General features: G+C 42.7%; 1 protein-coding gene across 4 annotated transcripts in view; it reads left to right on the top strand.

Moving 5' to 3' along the window:
• The window catches only part of ulk4 (unc-51 like kinase 4), a 425,974-nt gene that overhangs the window by 263,201 nt on the left and 142,403 nt on the right, over window positions 1–20,370 (top strand). For all 4 annotated transcript variants that reach the window (XM_041184964.1, XM_041184966.1, XM_041184965.1 and 1 more), the window contains exon 31: window positions 9,323–9,371. In XM_041184964.1, coding sequence (XP_041040898.1) covers window positions 9,323–9,371 — 49 coding nt within the window. The remainder of the gene's footprint in view (window positions 1–9,322; window positions 9,372–20,370) is intronic.

Here is a 20,370-nt window from a genome sequence, read left to right as displayed (position 1 = left end):
CTGTGGTCTTGCTGACCAAAAAAGGGCACCTAATAACTTGATGCCATTCTTTAGTAGCCATTGAACCATGCGCTTCATAATGTGTATAAGTGGCCATTCTAAAGCTAACCGAAAACCCCATTTATGTGATAAGACTGCTGGTATTACGAATTTGTTAGATTTATACTTTGGGAAAACGTGGATCACTGCTTGCAACGTTTGACAAGTGTGCACGTGGGACTTTAAAGCAGTTGCGCATACATGATTATGTACATGCAACATTGCATGGTTGTTGTGTTCGCCACTTAGAAACCCTGTCTTTGGGCTACTTCCCGAAGCTGCCCATGCACTGAATAAAACAGGGATCAACATCAGTGCCTCCTTCCTGGCCCCTGGCACTGTTAAGTCCACCTTGTTCAATGGTGTTCTGTGCTGCAGGATATGTATTTGCCACCTCATTTCTGTTATAGCTATGCCTCCATAAGTACGGTTGCCTCCAGAGGATTCACTGTAACTTAAATAGAGCATGAGTCAGGCACAGAGTCCGGCCTTCACTGTGACATTTAACAACCAAATCATACACTGCAACGCTGAAGGTATGTTGCTGGTAAGAACACTAATTTCACAAAATTTCCCCATTTAGTAATGGCAAGTCTTTGAGTGTGTTGTGTTTTATATGATGTTTATACTTGGCAAAAGTATCAGAGATTCAAATATAAAAGCATTTCCAAGCTTGTTTGATTTTAAATATTTTTCAATTATTTTGATGTATGGTAATGCATGATCTACATTACTCTCCCTCAAGAAATTGCCTGATATATTAGGTGCGATATTTTGACTACCTCAGTTTAAAATATCTTAAAGATCATATGGAAGAGAGAAGCATGTGAATGTTTTGATTACTTAATAGTACCTTAACCGCCTGGGAAAATAAAAAGGGAGATTTTGAAATGTCAAATTTTTCGGTTACAACAATAGCACTTTCTTTGGAAAAGCAGATATAGAAACTGCAAATGTTTTATCTTGTGAATGAATAAAAATCTAAGGCAGAATATATGCTTCTCCACAAGCTGATGGTTTAGTGTAACTTTGATGGACCAGCTTTTTTTTTATTGCCTTTGGATCAATTGACAGCTTTATGATTTTAAATGCAATGTAACCCAGAAGAACACAAGAAAAGTAAGGGATGAAAAAGACCATTCATCCCACTGAATCCCTTGTTCAAACAGTATAATGTTCCCAAGTTTGCATCCAGCTGTGTTTTGAGTACCACTGATGCCTGAGTTTCACCAAGCAGTTACACAGTAAGTGGGAATGACCTGGAACTCATTGCCTACGAGGGTACTGGAAGTGGAGATGATCAATGATTTTAAAAGGAAACTGGATGGGCACTTGAGGGAAATACATATGCAGGGCTAGGGGGCTAGATTGGGGGAGAGGAACTGACTGGATTCCTCTACAGGGAGCCTGCATGGACTTGAGGGGTAAAATGGCCTCCTTCTGTGCCATAATGACACATGAGGAATATTAAGCTCTTTTTGTAGCCCTACTGATCACTACGCTTGCATAATTTTAGATAGCAAATGTTTAAAAAAATTGGAAACCCAACATTCTAACCAATATAAACTTCTGGTTTGGCCAATTCCCAATGATTTCTACTATACATGGACATGTGCTTTCTTTAATTTAACTGCATCTCTGTTTTCTCACTTTTCTGGTGTCACTAGACTCGGTGCTTTTCACAACTAAGTGGACATTCAGATCCACCAATCAGCTGCTGAACCAGTCACTAGGGAGCACCTGAATTATAAAATTAGGGTGATCACATTTCCAACTTTGAATCCAATCATAGAAAGATTCAGCGCAGAATGAGGCCATTCTGGCTATCTTGTCTGTGTTAGCTCTTTAATAGAGCTATCCAATTATTTTGACTCCCTTGGTTATTTCTCATAGCCCTGTTTGTTTTCCCCTTCAACTATTTATCCAATTCCTTCTTGAAAGTTACTATTGAATCTGCTTCAATCATCCTTTCAGGCAGAGCATTCCAGATCACAACAACATGCTGTTTTCCTTGTGTCACTTCTGCTTCTTTTGCCAATTGTTTTTAATCTGTTGATAGTCTCATTTAGTGGTACCTTTAGAGAATTGAAAACTAAACTGAAAAAGCTGAGTTTTCAGTTCCTGCATTTTTGTTAGACTGATCTGTGCATGCACCTACAGTCCATGGATGAACAGGCCTTTTTACATAGATGTACATTGTTTTGTTAATGCCCTGTGTCCACATAGTTTGGTGCAGAAGGTGATAACTCGAAGAGAAATGGAGGTCAAACCTTTACTCCACAATTTTATTTTTTAATGGCCCAACATAGTTCTGCAACTACAGAAATTTAAGGTCGTCAGAGCTATGTTAAATATAGTAGAGATGAGAGGAGCCATAGCTGTTGAAATGATGATGCAATGATGCAAGTGAATACATTAATCACATGCTTCTGCTGGTGAGCTGATTCTTCATTTACCTGTTGCGTACTGTTTTGCCTTGATGATAGCTGAATTGCCCACTGTCAATATCCTGGGGGTTATCATTGACCAGAAACTGAACTGGACCAGCCATATAACCACTGTGGCTACAAGAGCATGCCTGAGGCTGGGATTTCTTCAGTGAGTAACTCACCTCCTGACTCCGCAAAACCCGTCCGCCATCTACAAGGCACAAGTGAGGCATGTGACTTGCCTGGATGAGAGCAGCTCCAACGACACTCAAGAAGTTCGACATCATCCAGGACAAAGCTGCCCACTTGATTGGCACCCCATCCACCAACTTAAACATTCAATCTCTCCACCACCAGCACACAACAGCAGGAGTATGTACCATCTACAAGATGGACTGCAGCAAATCACCAAGGCTCCTTCAACAGCCCCTTCCAAACCGATGACCTCTACCACCTCTCAGGACAAGGGCAGCAGATCCATGAGAACACCATCACCTGGAAGTTGCCTTCCAAGCCACACACTGTTGTAACTTGGAACTATATTATCGTTCCTTCATTATCATTGGGTCCTAGCTCCCTTCCTAACTGCACTGTGGGAATGCCTACACCACATGGACTGCAGCGCTTGAAGGCAGCTCACCGCCAGCTTCTCAAGGGCAATTAAGGATGGGCAATAAATATTGAGCCAACGACGCCCACATCCCATGAAAATAACTTTTTTTTTAAAGCACTCAAGGGACTTGAGGGCATAATCCAGGACTGAGGAATGCAAGTGTTGGAGCTCCTGTTTTTCAGATTAGACTTTAAACCAAGGCAATGTCTGGCAGCTGAGGTGAATGTGAAAGATCACATGACACCATTTGAAGTAAAGCAGCAGGGAGACTTATCTTGTTCTTTTGCTCAACATTGATCCTTCAACCAACACCACCAGTACAGGCCATTTATTTTGTGGGACGTCACTGAGTACAGCTCATCTGCCACTTTTGAGAATGTGATCGGTGCTATTTAATTGCAAACTTTTTATTTCTTTTCCATCATAACATCAGCAACATTGCTATGTTGTATGTGTGTATAGCAGAGGTCAAACTGTAGATTGTAGCAATGCTGCTGATGTCTTAAGAGTGTAAAGTAATGAAGTGGTGGTGAGAGCTCAGAGGAAGTTTCCTTTGTTGGAGAATCCCTATACTTTGGGCATGCAGTAGAATATTACAGCTTTCCAATCAAACAAGGTTTTTTAAAGGCCCCCCCAAATCTCAATAAATTATCTAATGTTATTTTTGGACAGTTTGGCCAGCCCGCTTAGTTTCATCACCTATGCTGCAGTTGTTGCAAATTAGAAACCGAGACATTGTTGATAGTGTACTATCCCAAGAGAAACAAATTCTCATTGCTAGACCCAATCAACAAGGTGTGCTTATATAGCTCTTTTTAACATAGAAAACTATGTCCCAAGGCACTTCATAGGGGCAAGGGGAGAAAAGATAGGCGCTGAGAGTGAGAGAGATTAGAAATGTTGAACAAAAAATTGGTGAAAGACATAGAGATGGATTTTAAGGACTGTCTTGCAAGATTAGAGGGATGCAGAGACAGTGGAGAATGGGTGTTGGTGGGGGAGTTGGGGGGCAGTGGAGGAGTTCCAGAGTATGGGTCCTATCTCAGTGAAAGAAAGGTATCATTTCACAATAATAACCCATGCTGTGAATCTTAGATGGGGTTCAGTTTTAAAACTAGGCTAGATGCATGATCCTTTCAAACACCTAATATAGAATATACAAAATTAATTTGATGCATAAAAAAGCACTCATTGTTAGATCTAAAGCTCTCTAAGACATATCCCTTGTGATAAGCTTCAAGTTACAAAGTAACTAGGTAATGGAAAGCATGGCCGCCTACGGTCAGCTAAAGAGAGTCAGAGGATTGGCTAGTAATTGTCAATCATATTCAACAGTAGTTGAATTCAGTAGTTTCTATGTTAAAAAGAGCTATATAAGCACACCTTGTTGATTGGGTCTAGCAATGAGAATTTGTTTCTCTTGGGATAGTACACTATCAACAATGTCTCGGTTTCTAATTTGCAACAACTGCAGCATAGGTGATGAAACTAAACGGGCTGGCCAAACTGTCCAAAAATAACATTAGATAATTTATTGAGATTTGGGGGGGCCTTTAAAAAACCTTGTTTGATTGGAAAGCTGTAATATTCTACTGCATGCCCAAAGTATAGGGATTCTCCAACAAAGGAAACTTCCTCTGAGCTCTCACCACCACTTCATTACTTTACACTCTTAAGACATCAGCAGCATTGCTACAATTCAATAGTATTTGCATTTTCAACATGGCTACATGATAGGTACAGGATTAGTAACCCTGAGGTAGGAGTGCAAATCCCACCATGATAAATTGTGAAATGGAATTAAATTAATCTGGTAATTTGTGGTGTGCCAGTCAAAAAATTTGACCGCAAAAGAGTGTACGGATGTATTTCAAAGAAGGGATTTCATCCCTAAATGTGACTCCAGTCCCACAATATACAGCTGAATTTTAAAGCCCTCTGAAGTGACCAATCATTCTAAGTGATGTAAAAACAAAAGCATAATAATTTAAGAAATAATATCTTAAGAAATAAAACTACAGGTTGTAGCTTTCTAGAATGAAATATTAAAAGTTAAAATGGAAGTTTATTTCTAGAAATACATTTCTTGGTTGAACTCAAATCAGCAAATAATGAGAAATGGAAGTGCCAAAAAAAAGGGAATTAAGTAAGCAGAGAGTGCTGAAGCTCAGGAATTTTTCGTTTTGACAAAATGCCACTATGACTGTTAAGACCATGGAGAAAAAGTGATGAAATAAGTTTACACCTGGCTTGTGCTAATCCAGTCTGTTTCTAAAGATAATATACTTTGTAACTTGAAGCTTATCACAAGGGATATGTCTTAGAGAGCTTTAGATCCGACAATGAGTGCCTTTTTATGCATCAAATGAATTTTGTATATTCTATCTTAGGTGTTTGAAAGGATCATGCATCTAGCCTAGTTTTGAAACTGAACCCCATCTAAGATTCACAGCATGGGTTATTATTGTGAAATGATACCTTCCTTTCACTGAGATTGTGTTTCCTAACAATCAGCGAGCAATTTTACAAATAATTTTGTATTTTTTTTAAATTAAGATATTACACTATAATGAAAATGATCAGTTACTTGACTCCTGGACTGTGCTGAATTAACAATTGCAGCCTTGCAGAAATGGTACACTGAAAGGATTCCATGATTATTCAAAGAAGAGTGGGAAAGTTCATCCAGTGTCCAGGCCAATGTTTATCCCCTCAACCCGCATCATGAAAGCAGATCGGTCATTATCGCATTGCTGTTTGTGGGAGCTTGCTGTGCGTGAATTGTTTACCATGTTTCCTACATCACATCTGTGGCTGCACTTCAAACATGTACTTAATTGGCTGTAAAATGCTTCAGGTGTCCTGAGGTCCCGAAAGCAAGGCTTTCTCTCTGTTTCTTTCTCTCTCTCTCTGTCTCTCTCCCCTTTCTTCCACTGTTTCCAGGCTAAAGAGTTAAAACCTTATTGAGGTTCCCTCTCCTGCCAAACATCCCATAACCCCTGCTAAAAATGCCACAAGTGAACATTCACTGTCTGTGCTAGCACTTGTGAAATAGCCAGATGAAGGGAGAACTGGATCATGGCCAGTGACCCCAAATGAGTCAGTATCTTCAGGAAAAGATGGGCGATAATTAACTCATTAAAAAAAATAAAAACTAGGTTATTTGGAATCTGAATACTCAGTGAGTGCAATTATGTCTTACCACTCTTTAAATAGAGGGTTTTTGTCATCTCCCTATGTGAATGTCGTATGTTGCAGGTTGCTAAGAATGGTTGGAGAATTGGACCTTTCAAAATTCTACTTTTTTTTTATTCTTTCATGGGATGTGGCGTCACTGGCAAGGCTGGTATTTATTACCCATCCCTAATTGCCCTGGAGAAGTTGGTGGTCGTTAGCTGCCTTCTTGAAATGCTGCAGTCCATGTGGTGTAGGTACACCCACAGTGCTGTTTGAAGGGAGTCCCAGAATTTTGACCCAGTGACAGTGAAGGAACGGCGATATAGTTGCAAGTCAGGATGGTGTGTGGCTTGGAGGGAAGTTTTCAGGTGATGGTGTTCCCATGTATCTGCTGCCCCTGTCCTTCTTGGTTGTAGATAGTGCTGTCGAAGGACCCTTAATGAATTGCTGCAGACCATCTGATAGATTGTATACACTGTGCCTTGGTGGTGGAGAGAATGAATGCTGAAGGGTGTGGATGGGGTACCAATTAAGCAGGCTGCTTTGCCATGCCTGGATGGTGTTGAACTTTTTGAGTGTTGTTGGAGCTGTAAGCATCCAAGCCAGTGGAGACAATTCCATCACACTCCTGATGAGTGCCTTGTAGATGGTGGACATGTTTTGGGAGTCCAGAGGTGAGTTAATTGCTGCAGAATTCTCAGAGCTGAATTTTACCCCCGTCGGGTGGGAGGTTGATGGGCGAGCGCGTACAGGCATGCTTCTGATCGGCGCCTCCGATCAGAGGTGCACCGCCATTTAACGTGGGCAGGCCAATTAAGGCCCGCCCAGTGTGACGTCCGTACAGAAGCGCTATGTACTCCCTGTGCAGGCGGGGGGAGGTCCCAAAATCGAGAGTGCGCTCTTTCGCACATGCACATAAAAGAGCGCAGTCATCTCCCTGAGGCTAAGTGCAGTCTCAGGGAGATCGGCTGTAAATGTGAAAAAATAGAAAAATAAAATTTCCCTTACATGTCCCCTCATGTGACAATGTCACACGAGTTGGAACATGTCCATAATTTTCACAAAACCTTTATTTAAATTTTTTAAAGCCTACATGAAACCTCATCTCGCCCATGGATGAGGTTTCATGTTTATTATAGTTCCCGCTGGGACACCAGGCCTGCCTGCCAACCTTATGGTTGACGGGCAGGTCCTTTAATTACTTAATTGACCCTGTCAATGGCCTCAAATGGCCATTGACAGGTTGGTGGGTGCGCAGCTGATTTAAATTGGGTGCAGTGATGTCGGGAGTTCCTCCCGACGTCACTGCGAGTCATTTTGCGCATCAGTGAGCGAGCCCCACCCCCGCTTGCCTACTTGTAAAATTCTGCCCCCAGCCTCTGACCTGCTCTGGTAGCTACAGTATTTATATGGCTAGTCCAGTTCAGTTTCTGGTCAATGGTAATCCATGGGATGTTGATATTGGGGGATTCAGCGACGATAATGCCATTGAATGTCAAGGGGCGATGGTTGTATTATCTATTGTTGGAGATGGTTATTGCCTGGCACTTGTCTGGCATGAATGTAACTTGCCACTTATCAGCCAAAGCCTGACTGTTGTCCAGGTCATGCTGCATCCAGACAGACAGTGCTTCAGTATCTGAGAAGTCACGAATGGTGCTGTGCTTGTGCGATCATCAGCGAACATCCCCACTTCTGACCTTATGATAGAAGGAAGGTCATTGAGGAAGCAGTTGAAGATGGTTGGGCCAAGGACACTATCCTGAGGAACTCCTACAGTGATGTCCTGGAGCTGAGATGACTGACATGCAACAACCACAGCCATCTTTCTTTGTGCTAGGTATAACTCCAACCATTGGAAGGTTTTCCCCCTGATTCCCTTTGACTCCAGTTTTGCTCCTTGATGTCATACTTGGGTCAAATGCTGACTTGATGTCAAGGGCAATCACTCCCACATCACCTCTTGAGTTCAGCTCTTTTGTCCAAGGCCATAATGAGATCAGGAACCAAGTCGCCTAGTGGAAACTACACTGAGCATCAGTCAGCTGTTAATGCCGAGTAAGTTTTGCTTGATAGCACTGTCGGTGACGCCTTCCATCAATTTGCTGATGATCGAGAATAGACTAATGGGGCAGTAATTGGCTGGGTAGGATTTGTTCTGCATTTTGTGGACAGGACATACCTGGGCAATTTTCCACATCGCTGGGTAGATGCCAGTATTGTAGCTGTACAGAAACAGCTTGACTAGGGGCATGTCTAGATCTGGAGCACAAGTTTTCAGTAATATTACTGGAATGTTGTCAGAGCCCATAGCCTTTGCAGTATCCAGTGTCTTCAGTCCTTTCTTGATATCACGTGGAGTAAATCAAATTGTCTTAAGACTGGCACCTGTGATGCTGGGGACCTCTGGAGGAGGCCGTGATGGATCATCCACCGGCACTTCTGGCTGAAGATGGTTGCAAAAAGAAAGTACTTGCAATCATGCAGCACTTTTCACAAATTCTGGGCATCTCAAAGAATTTTGAAGCCAATAAATTTCTTTGGAAGTATAGGCAGTATTGCTTTGTGGTCCAACGTATGCACAGCAAGGTCTCACAACAGCAATAAAAAACACTTTTTTTTATCAGGTTGGTAAATGAAGTTTGTTGCAAATCTCCTGTTGGTTTAACATCTGCACCCTTTTTGTAAAAGGGCTACGAAGTCCAGCATGTAGATTTTTACCTAATTTACAATTTATGACCTTTTCCTCATTCTGTTATTGTTTGCTCCCATCCCTTGTAAAGTATTCATGCATTTTTTGAGTTTCTAGCTTTTATCAATAAGACAGGCATTTCCAGTCAACTCTGACATTGCTCACATTTATTAGGTATATGGTGGATCAATTACAAGCTGCATTAGTCAAGGGTCAGTGTTGAGGATCACTAATCTATCGATCTTGGTAGCATATCCATTCACACTGAATCATTCACTTATATATCAGTAGCAAGAATAGTATTGCACCTTTTAATGAAGATGAAAACATGCATGTTGTAACTAATTTGATGCCAATAACTTGCATTTCCAGATTAATTGAAGAAAGCCAGGTTGTGCCTATTCTTTTCCAGGTCATTTTGGTGAGTACCAAGTATCAAAGTTATTTTTCCCATTTTTTAGTCCTTAAGTATATTCCACTCCTCTTTTGTTAGCCCACAAAAAACACTATCATTGTACAACTACTTTTGGCCTGGCTTGTGGAATTATCCAATATTTAACATATGTTTCTGAAATTATTCAAGATTTTGAGTGCAAGATAAAAGAATCTTTCTAATCGGTAACAAATGTGTATAGGCTGAAGATTATTACTAGAAGACTAAAGGCAAAGTTCGAAGGATCTTTTTCAGACAGGGTTATAAGAACGATGGATTGTTTTACCATGAATGAAGCAGCAAGTATAACATAATGGGCTAGATCTTGCTGAAACGGGGCATCTCATGACATGCCCTAGTTTGAGGAAATCTATATTTTTAAATTTAATTTGTATGATTTTGTGGCAAACCTTATTCAAAATAGAAGCTGAACTGAAAATGAAACTGAAAGGGAAGCAGAAAAGGCAAACATAAAAATGAAATTGAATTTTCCAGTTTCTGAGGAAATCAAAAACAAGTTGAGGTTGGGAAATCAAAACTAAATCTTGTTGAAAGATATAAAAGGGCACATCAGCCCAAGTTGGGCAGTAGCAGTTGTTGAGTCCACTGGAGCAGAACAGGCAAGCTGAAGAAGACCTGAGAGGAAAAGACTAGATCCAGAAGCTGCATCTAAGCAAATAAGTTGCTGCAACTGTTTCAGTTACTTAAAGATAACAGTGGTGGATCTATACCATCCAGACCAAGTTGAACAGGTTCTGCAGACGAATGCCATTTGTGGTGAAGTCTGCGCCCATGGTTGTGTGCTGCCGGTGGGGGATCAGAAAGAGAGGGGCAGAAATTCCTTGTGAGGAAGACAGAGTTTGAAAGACTATGTACAAGCATACAAATTAGGAGCAGGAGTAGGCCACTTGGCCCCTTGAGCCTACTCCGCCATTCAATAAGATAATGGCTGATCTGAATGTAATCCCAATCCCACGCTTCTGCCTACCCCCATTAACCTTTCACCTCCTTGTTAATCAATAATCTATCTAGCTCTGCCTTAAAAATATTCAAAGACTCTGTTTCCACTGCCTTTTGAGGAAGAGAGTTCCAAAACCTCACAACCCTCAGAGAAAAATTTCTCCTCGTCTCTGTCTTAAATGAGCGACCCCTTATTTTTAAACAATGACCTCTAGTTCTAGGTTCTTCCACAAGAGGAAATATCCCCTCCACCTCCAGCCAGTCAAGACCCCTCAGGTTCTTAAAGGTTTCAATTAAGTCACCTCTTAATCTTCTAAATTCAAGTGGGTACAAGCCTAACCTGTCCAGCCTTTCCTCATAATACAACCAACACATTCCTGGTATTAGTCTAGTAAACCTTCTCTCAACTGCTTCTAATGCATTTACATCTTTCTTTAAATAAAGAGACCAGTCCTGTACACAATGCTCCAGATGTCGTTTCACCAATGCCATGTACAACTGAGCATAACCTCCCAACTTTTATAATCAATTCTGCTCACAATAAATGATAACATTCTATTAGCTTTCCTAATTAGTGCTGTACCTTCATACTAGCCTTTTGTGATTCATGCGCTAGGGCACCTAGATCCCTCTGAATCTCAGAGCTCTGCAATCTCTTATCATTTAGATAATAAGCTTCTTTTATATTCTTCCTGCCAAAATAGACAATTTCACATTTGCCCACATTATACTCCATTTGCCAGATCTTTGTCCACTCAACCTACCTATGTCACTTTGTAGCCTCCTTACGTCATCTTGACAATTTACTTTCCAACCTATCTTTATGTCATCAGCAAATTTAGCAACCATTCCTTCATTTCCTTCATCCATGTCATTTATATAAATTGTAAAAATTTGAGGCCCAGCACTGATCCCTGTGTTGTACCACTTGCCACATCCTGCCAACCAAAAAAAGACCCATTTATGCCAACTCTCTGCTTCCTGTTAGCTACCTAATTTTCTGTCCGTGCCAATATGTTACCCCCACACCATGAGCTTTTATTTTCTGCAATAACCTTTGATGTGGCACTTTATCAGATGCCTCCTGGAAATCTAAGTACAGTACATCCACTGGTTTCTCTTTATCCACAGCACATGTGATTCTTTCAAAGAACTCCAATAAATTGGTTAAACATGATTTCCCTTTTACAAAACCATGTTAACTCTGCCTGATTGCCTTGAAGTTTTCTAAGTGCCCTGCTATAACATCTTTAATAATAGCTTCTAACATTTGCCCTATGACAGATGTTACTTTATGACTGAGTGTGATCGCTGAAATCTGAGTGGACTGCTGAATCAGTTCCTAAGATCTGTCTTAGTTGTATCTGCCATTTAAGGTGCAATTTATAGTTTATATTTAACCACAGTTTGCCTGTTAATCCATGTTCAATTCATGTTAATTTTGGATGTTAGAGTATAGGATAGATAGCATTTAGTGTTTGCTTTGTTGACTCTTGTATAATAAAAAATCCTCTGTTTTAAACCTTGTGGCTTCATTCTCTTAGTAAATAACCAGGATTTTGAATGTCATCTACGTCTTTAAAAAAAGTTACTGATCTCTACCAAGATTACAACACTATTAGTTATAATTTTTCCCTGCACCCTTCAGTTACAGATAACTTTGCATTATAATATGCTGGAAGTGTGAGCTGATAATGGTGCAGTGAAGACAATGGGGCATCTAGGACCTTGGTGAACAGTGGTACAAACTGTGTATCTCCTTAACCATGTATTTAAGGATTGAGAAAGAGGTGGGATGAAATAGAGTCAAATCAAGTATGGAAAGGGAAACAAAGAGAGGGAAAGAAAAATTTGTAAAAAGAGAGAAAAAAAGACTGAAAGGAAATTGTAAGCATTGACCAAACTGCATTTTGATAACAGAGTAGAACTCAACATGCTCAGAAGGAGCTGACAAATAAAGCCTACAAAGAAATTAATTTTAAATCTTTATGCTGTGGTAATAGTTCATTTCTTATCACCAAAGAGAAACCATTAATGTAAAGCTTCCATTTTTTTTACATTTTATACTATGTTTGTGCAAATTTGTATTTTGTTACAGTCATATTGAAACACCGATTTTAGTTGATAGGGAAGAACATAGTGGTGAATCACATAATTTATTCACCAACTTTGGCTGTTCCTGCTCCACTCCTGGAGGCAACAACTCTTGCTGGAGCATAGTTTCGTATGCCCTCTGGTACCTCATCCAAGTTGCAATTCTTCATGTGTGAGTTTTAACTGCAGAATATCATAACTCAGTCCACCATAGACCAATCACACATTGTTCTTCAGTGACACTTATTGACACTTACAGAAGCAGAAACCCTGGAGTTAGAGATGTTTTGTTACATCTGACAGAATGGTGCTTTCAAAATTTTCCAAATGGAAGTGCATTCTCTAAAATGGTTGCATTCCTACAACAAAGAGGTAAAGCTTGCAAAATGATTGTCTCATTGCTGTGAGCCAATGGCTAATACTTTAGTGAGGATGTTTGAATTCTAGCACACAAGCCAAGCCTATGTACAATAAATTGGCTGTTTTGTGATGTGGGAACATTCATCCTCTATTGTCAGAGAGCTCCAGACCTTACCACCCCGCCGACCCCCAGCGGAGACTGCAAGTCCACTACCGCTTAACTGGACCGCAGAGCAGTTGGACTGCACGTGTTATTCAATCTTCTTGCCAATGCTGGCCATGTAAGTCACTGCTGGGGGCTCTCACAGCCCCAGTGAGGAGCAGTCTCCCCCAAGTCGCAAGCTGACAGGGCAGCCATGCAGCACACTCATCTGTAGCCATCCGAGGAGTGGCCAGCACTCTCCGGGAAGCATTAAGGGGCGGTCACACAGGGCCAGGAAAGGTGCTAAGTACACCCATGCTAACCACGTCTCTCTCTCATGTCGCAGGAGAACCACATCAGGAGCATGGAGGCTGGTGACCTAGCTGTAGGCCTGATGGCCTACAGAGAACGGAGAAGATGGAGGAGAGAGCGACTAAAGCTTCTGGCCACGTAAAGGCAGGAGCAACAACCTCAGGAAGAAGGGGCTGCTGAAGCTCCTGCACAAATTGCCCAGGAGTGACAGTGTGCTGTGGCTGGTCGGTGTCTAGCAACACCCAGGGTCTATAGACACCGCCTGTGGATGACCGAGAACCAGTGTCGCCGACGACTGTGCATGTCTAGGGACCTGGTCGCTCGCACCTGCCACTTACTGCAGGACTTGGTGCCAAGGGGACATGGGAGGGCATCCACTGCCAGTTGCTGTGAAAGTGACCGTGGTGCTCAATTTCTATGCCAGTGGCTCCTTTCAGGGTTCCACAAGTGACTTCTGTGGGATATCACAAGCCTCCACCTACAAATGCAGCCATAAGAATGCCATCTTCTTGAGGGTGCACAACTTGGTGCATTTCGCCCGGGTCTGTGACAGCCAGGATGCAAGGGCCATTGGATTCTCCCGGATCTCGGGATTCCCATGGGTTCAGGGTGTGATTGACTGCACCCATGTAGTGCTCAGGTCTCTGTTGCTACACAAGGTAGATTACATCAGCCGCAAGGGATGTAGTCATTTACCCACTGAATGTGTAGCTGATATGTGACCACCAGAAATGCATCCGTGGTCACAGGTGCTGAGGGGTTGGGGGCCAGCCCCTCCTTAAATGTGCTGAGAGCACATCAAGAGAGTGAGAGAACTCTGTGGCGCCTGCCCATGACATTCTGGCAGCAATGACAAGCACCATCGAGGTTCAGGCATCAATAATGTTTACAGGGAGTGTGAGGCCGGACCACCACTTTGGTCTGAAGTCTGCACAGACACAGGGAAGAGGACCTGGACTGAGACACCTGTCTTTATCTTGTGCAGAAAGGTTTCACATCTGAGTGACAAGAACACTGCTCATCAGAACAAGGAGCCATTGGCAGGAAGACATTCTTGGAAATTTATTGACAATAGTGAACATTATGTACAAGTGATTAACACCTGCGCCCAGGCTGTGCAACTAATTGGCCTTAACTTTTCTAATCCTGCCACTACGTCTTGTTGCCCCCAGGAGCAGAGGTGGAGGCAGCTTGCTGACTGCGACGCCCTGTCTGTGATGACTTTGGTGAGTGTCCTCTGGAGGGCCTATACTCAGAGGACCCCAGCCAGCTTTCAGGGTCCCGCTGTGTGGCAGTGGCACCCTCCCCAGCCTGTGGAGCTGGAGCTGCTGAGGTCACAGGAAGAGGGGAGCCGGATTGGCCAAATGCTCTCAGGGTGTGCACCTGCTGATCTTCCTCCCTATGGGTGCCTGGCAGCCCCAGGCTGACTCCTTGAGGAGCAGGGGCAGCTGGAGTGATATCGAGCTGCCCAGCGTACGCACTGTGCAGGACAACTATGGCATTGGCGATGGAGTTGAGCCTGCGCAGCAGTGCAGAAGTGAAGTCCTAGACCCAGGTCTCCGTGGCAGTCACCACCCTACCAGTGTTGACCTCAGTGCATTGGCATGCCAGCGCTATCACCTCAGACTGAAGGCGGACAGACTCCTCCATCGTACCTTGCAATCTGAGCAGTGTAGCGGACATCCCTTCCTGATGTTCCCAAGTTTGCTTTTGCAGCTCCAGCAACTGTGACATGACACATCCAGAGGCTCGTCATCTGATTCGGACTCAGCAACATTTTAGCCTCCAGCAGCCCTTTGTTACTGGACACCTGAGAAGTCCCTGCCCTCGCCTGCTGTCGACCAGACAGTGCGATTGTGATCCCAGAGCTACTCTAGAGCTAGGTCCCATCGAGGTGTTTGTCTCTACACTGGTGGAGGGTGTGGGTGAGCGCTGTGATGGTGCCTCCAGATTCGTCTCCAGAGTTTTCTTCGGAGCTTGATTGGAGGCCCTGGGTCATGGATTCTGTCAGCTTTTTGGCAAATGTGCCTGCGGAAGCAAGGAGAGATAATTAATGCATGACAGTGGCCTGTGAGACAAGACACATCACTCACAGCATGATTGTCTGATGGATGTCGCACTGCTGGACCCTCACTTGGTAGAGCAGCGCCGACCTCACTGTCAGCACAGGAACGGTCCAGATCCTCGCCGGCCGGCTGGATGACTCTGTTTTCAAAATCCGTGAGGACCTTGATTTCGGGCATTGCGCCACCGGTCTGCAACCTCTCTCTCTCTTGTTGTGTGCCATCTTGTCCTGCATGGATAGAGACGGAGAAAGTTTAAGCATGACGCCTGCCAGGCCAGATGATAAATATGGCTGGTCTGTGTGGGTGGGACGTGGTCCCATGGATGGGATGAGGACAATGAAGGTGTGTGTGAGAAAGTGAATGGTGGTGTCCCTTGAACTGGCAATGAGTGAGGGCCCTGTGGATGTGTGATGGGCTTGTGAGTGTGTGAAACAAAAGCAGAATTACCTGGAAAAACTCAGCAGGTCTGGCAGCATCGGCGGAGAAGAAAAGAGTTGACGTTTCGAGTCCTCATGACCCTTCGACAGAACGACAGTGACCTGAGTTTTTCCAGGTAATTCTGTTTTTGTTTTGGATTTCCAGCATCCGCAGTTTTTTTGTTTTTATATTTGTGAGTGTGTGAGTTGAGATTGATGAGAAGAATGACTTGCCTTTGTGGAATGGACAAGATCATTCATCCTCTTGCGGCACTGGGTGGCTGTCCTCTTCTAAAGGGCATTGGTGCTGACCACCACTACCACCGCCTCCCAAGCTGGATTGGTCACGTAGCTGCCCATCCTGCGGCCAGAGTGGGGGAACAGGACATCCTGGGGGGGCCTCCATGGCATCCAGCAGTCGCTCAAGGGACTCGTAAGTGAAGTGGGGGGCTGCGGTCTTTTCTCTTTTGCCGGCCAATGTTTCCATGCAGCAATGCTGAGCTGTAAGCAGTGAGCGCTGTGCTCGCGGCTGGACTTTAAACATGACGCCCGGCATGATGCGGCAGTGGGGTGATGGCTGGTGGGCGAATGAGAGCCCGCCCGCCATGGAAATGCGGTGTTTCTCGGGAGTGCATAAATAATGAGGCCGGTTTGGGACGGTACGGTGTGAAAACCCGGCCGGCAGGTAAAACATCATTTTAGTCGCCCACCGCCACGCTTAGGGTGGAATTTTCCCAAATTTGCACAAAGTTTGAATTTTAAAAATAAATTTGTATTTTCATTCAGTTGATGACTTAATTTTCAGGAAGAAAGTCTGGGAGTGAGAAATTCTTCTGCATACTCTTGTGAATGACATCTAGCAGGTTTCAAAGAATATTTACGATACGAGTTTCATTGTGTTAAGGAAGGGATTCTGCTGACTCAGTGGGCTTACCCAGCTTAGCAAATCAGTAGCTAAACTATGCAGATCAAAAGGTCCACGATTTGAGCTCCAGCCTATGCCAAGATCACCCCAGTGCCAAAGATGCAACAATTTAATCATGGTGCTCCCTGATTAAGGAGGGATGGAGAACATGTAGACAAGGTTGAGCTCAACCATGAGAACCTTTTTTTTGAAGAACATGGCAGCAGTTGGTGTCGAGGCTCACGCAACTGTAATGCCATCTTGGCAAAGGTATTATAAATGCAAAATACCGAGGATGCTGGAAGTCTGAAATAAAAACAGAAAGTGCTGGAAATATCAGGTCTCGCAAGATCTGAGGAGAGAGAAACAAGGGTAACGTTTTGACTCAATACGACTCGTCTTGGGAACTGGACTCCTATTGGACTCGAAATGTTAACTCTGTTTCTTTCTTTACAGTTGCTGCCAGACTGGCTCGGTTTTTCCAGCACAATTCTGTTTTTATCTGGGAATGGTATTGGTAGGTGCCTGCACCTATGGAACCTGACCCAGCAAGAAGTCAACACATTCAGGAAAGAAAGAGAGCAAACTGGCAGGAAATAAGTCCTGATTTGCAGAAATATTTTACAACATCTTGAGCAGTAGACATCTAAATTCTCATTTACAACTTTTGTCAAACATTGTGGTTCCTCATTGAACATCAGGTTCCCAACATCTTGTGCTGTTTTGGATCAAGTGTTCCCAAGGATGCATTAGGACATCAAACAGATTATGTTTTATTCTTTCAAGGAAAGTGGATGTCGCTGGCAAGGTTAGCATTGTTATTGCCCATCCCTAACTGTCTTTGAGAAAGTGGTGGTGAGCTGCCTTCTTGGACCGCTGCTGTGCATGTGGTGTAGTGTTAGGGAAGGAGTTCCAACGTTTTGATCCAGCCACTGTGAAGGAACAGCAATTAGAAGGGTCTTAGAGGAGGACCAGAAGGTGGTGAGGCAGACCTACTTCGGGAGGGAACGCCAGAGTTTTGAAACTGAAGGCGTGGTATAGTGGGGTGAAGAAAATGGTGGTGCTCAAAAACACAGAGTTCTCAGAGGATTATAGATCTGGAGGAGATCACATATAGAGGAGGAGCAAGGAAATGAAAGAATTTAAACAAAAGGATAAGAATTTTAAAATTCAAAGCATTGGGTCAGTGAGTGCAGAAGTGATTCATAGTTACAACATAAACTTTGCTCTTGTTCTCTATGTAATCATAGCCCAAGTTTAGGTTTTTAAGTTAAAGGTTTTTATTTAGTTGATAGCCACTTTTGTACTGACACAGGACTATTGTGAAATAATTATCCAGATTGTGGTGACATTGCTGCAATAAGTTGGGAAACAGCTTTTAGTTGATTACTTTTTAAAAAATATTAATCATTTGATTATTGGCATTGGAGAGGGTGCAGAAAAGACTTAGAATAATGGTTCCCAAGATGAGACTTCAGTTATGTGGATAGGTTGGCAAAACTGGGCCTCTTCTCATCAAAGAAGAGATGGTTGAAAGGAGATTTGATAGAGGTGTTTAAAGTCATGAGGGGTCTGGACGGAGTAAATAAAGAGAAACTGTTTCCATTGGCACAAGGGTCAAAAACCAGAGGACATCGATTTAAGGTGATTCACGAAAGAACCAAAGGCGACATGAGGAAAATATTTTTTTACACAGTGAACAGCTAGGATCTGGAATGCACTGCATGAGAGAATGTGGTGGAAGCAGCTCAATTGAGACTTTCAAAAGGAAATTGGATAATTATTTGAAGAGAAAAAATTTGCAGGGTTATGTGGGGAAAAGGTAGGGGAGTAAGACAAGCTGAGTAGCTCTTATAAAAAGTCAGCACAGACATGATGGGCTGAATGGCCTTCTTCTGTACAGTAACCATTTTATGATTCTATGATGTTATTCAGTCTAAAAATTGATAGCATTATAAACAATTAAGCCATTAAAACCTTGACCGTTTTGATGAAAGCACCAGAAATTCAGACACAGCTATTGTGCATTCATGACACACATCAGCAACAGTATTTGTATGTGTATGGCATTTTAGGAGCATACAGCTAAAAGCAAACAACAGCATTTTGATCGATAACAATGAAGTTCGTGAAAACACAAGAGACCTGGATTATATACCACTCTCCTTCTTTAAAAAAAGGATAGTTCTAATACCATCCTCTGTGTTGTCTGCATTTAGTGCAAAGCCCCAGGAGAATGAGACTGGGTTTGTGCCTGTTCTCTGCCTCATTAGTGTGCGTAATGGAGATCTTGACTGGGTGAATGGCATTTCTGTTTCACAGGCTCTTACTTGTGCATGTCACTGCAGAATGGGACTTTAATGATGTCTTAACGAACTTGACTACAATATGAAAAGCAATCTTCATCTGTGCTAATACTTGTGTCTCATGGTTGATGGACAGCCAGTTATATAGTTCAGTCTCTGGGGGAGTTTTTTTAATAGAAATGGGAATGAGCCTTTCTGATTGCGGGAAATAAACTTGCTGTAAACTGTTAAACCCAAAAATCTGTATGGTAGTGGTAATGAGCGTATTGCAGAACTGATCATTACCGCGGTCAAATAAAACTCGGCACAGAATCATACATTTACTGCAACTATTTAAAATGCATGGAATACAGAGCATGAAGCATACAACATTTTTGTCACAAAAACATGCACTCCCCTCCCTCATTTAAAGGATTTGTACTCTCTTCATGTAGTGAAGGTTATTGCCCCTATTATGTATGAACTGCACTGACTGACAGAATCCAAATCATGGGAGAACATCAACAGAAGAGGTATCTACAGTTGAGGGCTGCCAGGTCTGGCTGAGGATGTTAAGAGGACGGAATGTTTTTTCTGTAACATTACAGACCGCAATATTTACCTGTTACTCTGGGGATATGATAACTTGGCAGAGGCTTCAGCTTGTGCTTTTCTGTGAAGAATGTTAGATGGTCAAGATTTGAATTTACAAAGTTATGTGGGGTCCCAAGTTATATTTGGGTACATCAATGGGCGGGATTTTCCAGACCCGCCTGCTGCCAGGATCTTCTGGTCCCGCCGCAAGTCAATGGACTTCTGGCTGGGGCACCGCCTCGCCATTGGCGGGTCCTGCTCGCGATGGAGCCGGAAAATCCCGGCCAATGTTTCCATTACTCATGCACCACAGTCCCCATAAGAGTCCTCTGATAATCCATTATTTATATTTTTACCACTGTGGCAAAAATTACAGGCATCACCAAGATGAATACACAGGTAAGGCAGCAGTTTCTACTGATCAATGTGCATATGCTACACAGCTATTGATACCAGTGATGCAAAATTACAGGAAACTCTTATCTGAGACTTTGCGGATTACAAGGATATACAGATGAACTACGTTATTACAATCACAGTAGACAAAGTAGTTCTAACTACGTTGAGGTTTATCTTCTCCCTTAGACTATATCACATTTCAGATAGGGCCCTGAGAAGGTTTGTTATAATTTAAGATTTGTGATAAAAAAAATAGTTTTTCTCATAAAGTTCTTCCATACTTTTCACAAAATATGGAGCAATAAATGTACTTTACTGTACCTATTATAATACACTTTCCCACTCATATTCACAGCAGGTTTAAGCACCTCATGCTACCACTGAACAGGAAAAGCACCTTATGAAACAAATGTTGCTTAGCTGGACATTTGGGAGTGAGTTAGATGTACATTATG

This window comes from Carcharodon carcharias, chromosome 3, assembly GCF_017639515.1.
Source record: "Carcharodon carcharias isolate sCarCar2 chromosome 3, sCarCar2.pri, whole genome shotgun sequence".
Lineage (NCBI taxonomy): Eukaryota > Metazoa > Chordata > Chondrichthyes > Lamniformes > Lamnidae > Carcharodon > Carcharodon carcharias.
Note: the sequence above shows the minus strand (reverse complement) of the source record. Positions and strands in the feature narration are given on the sequence as shown.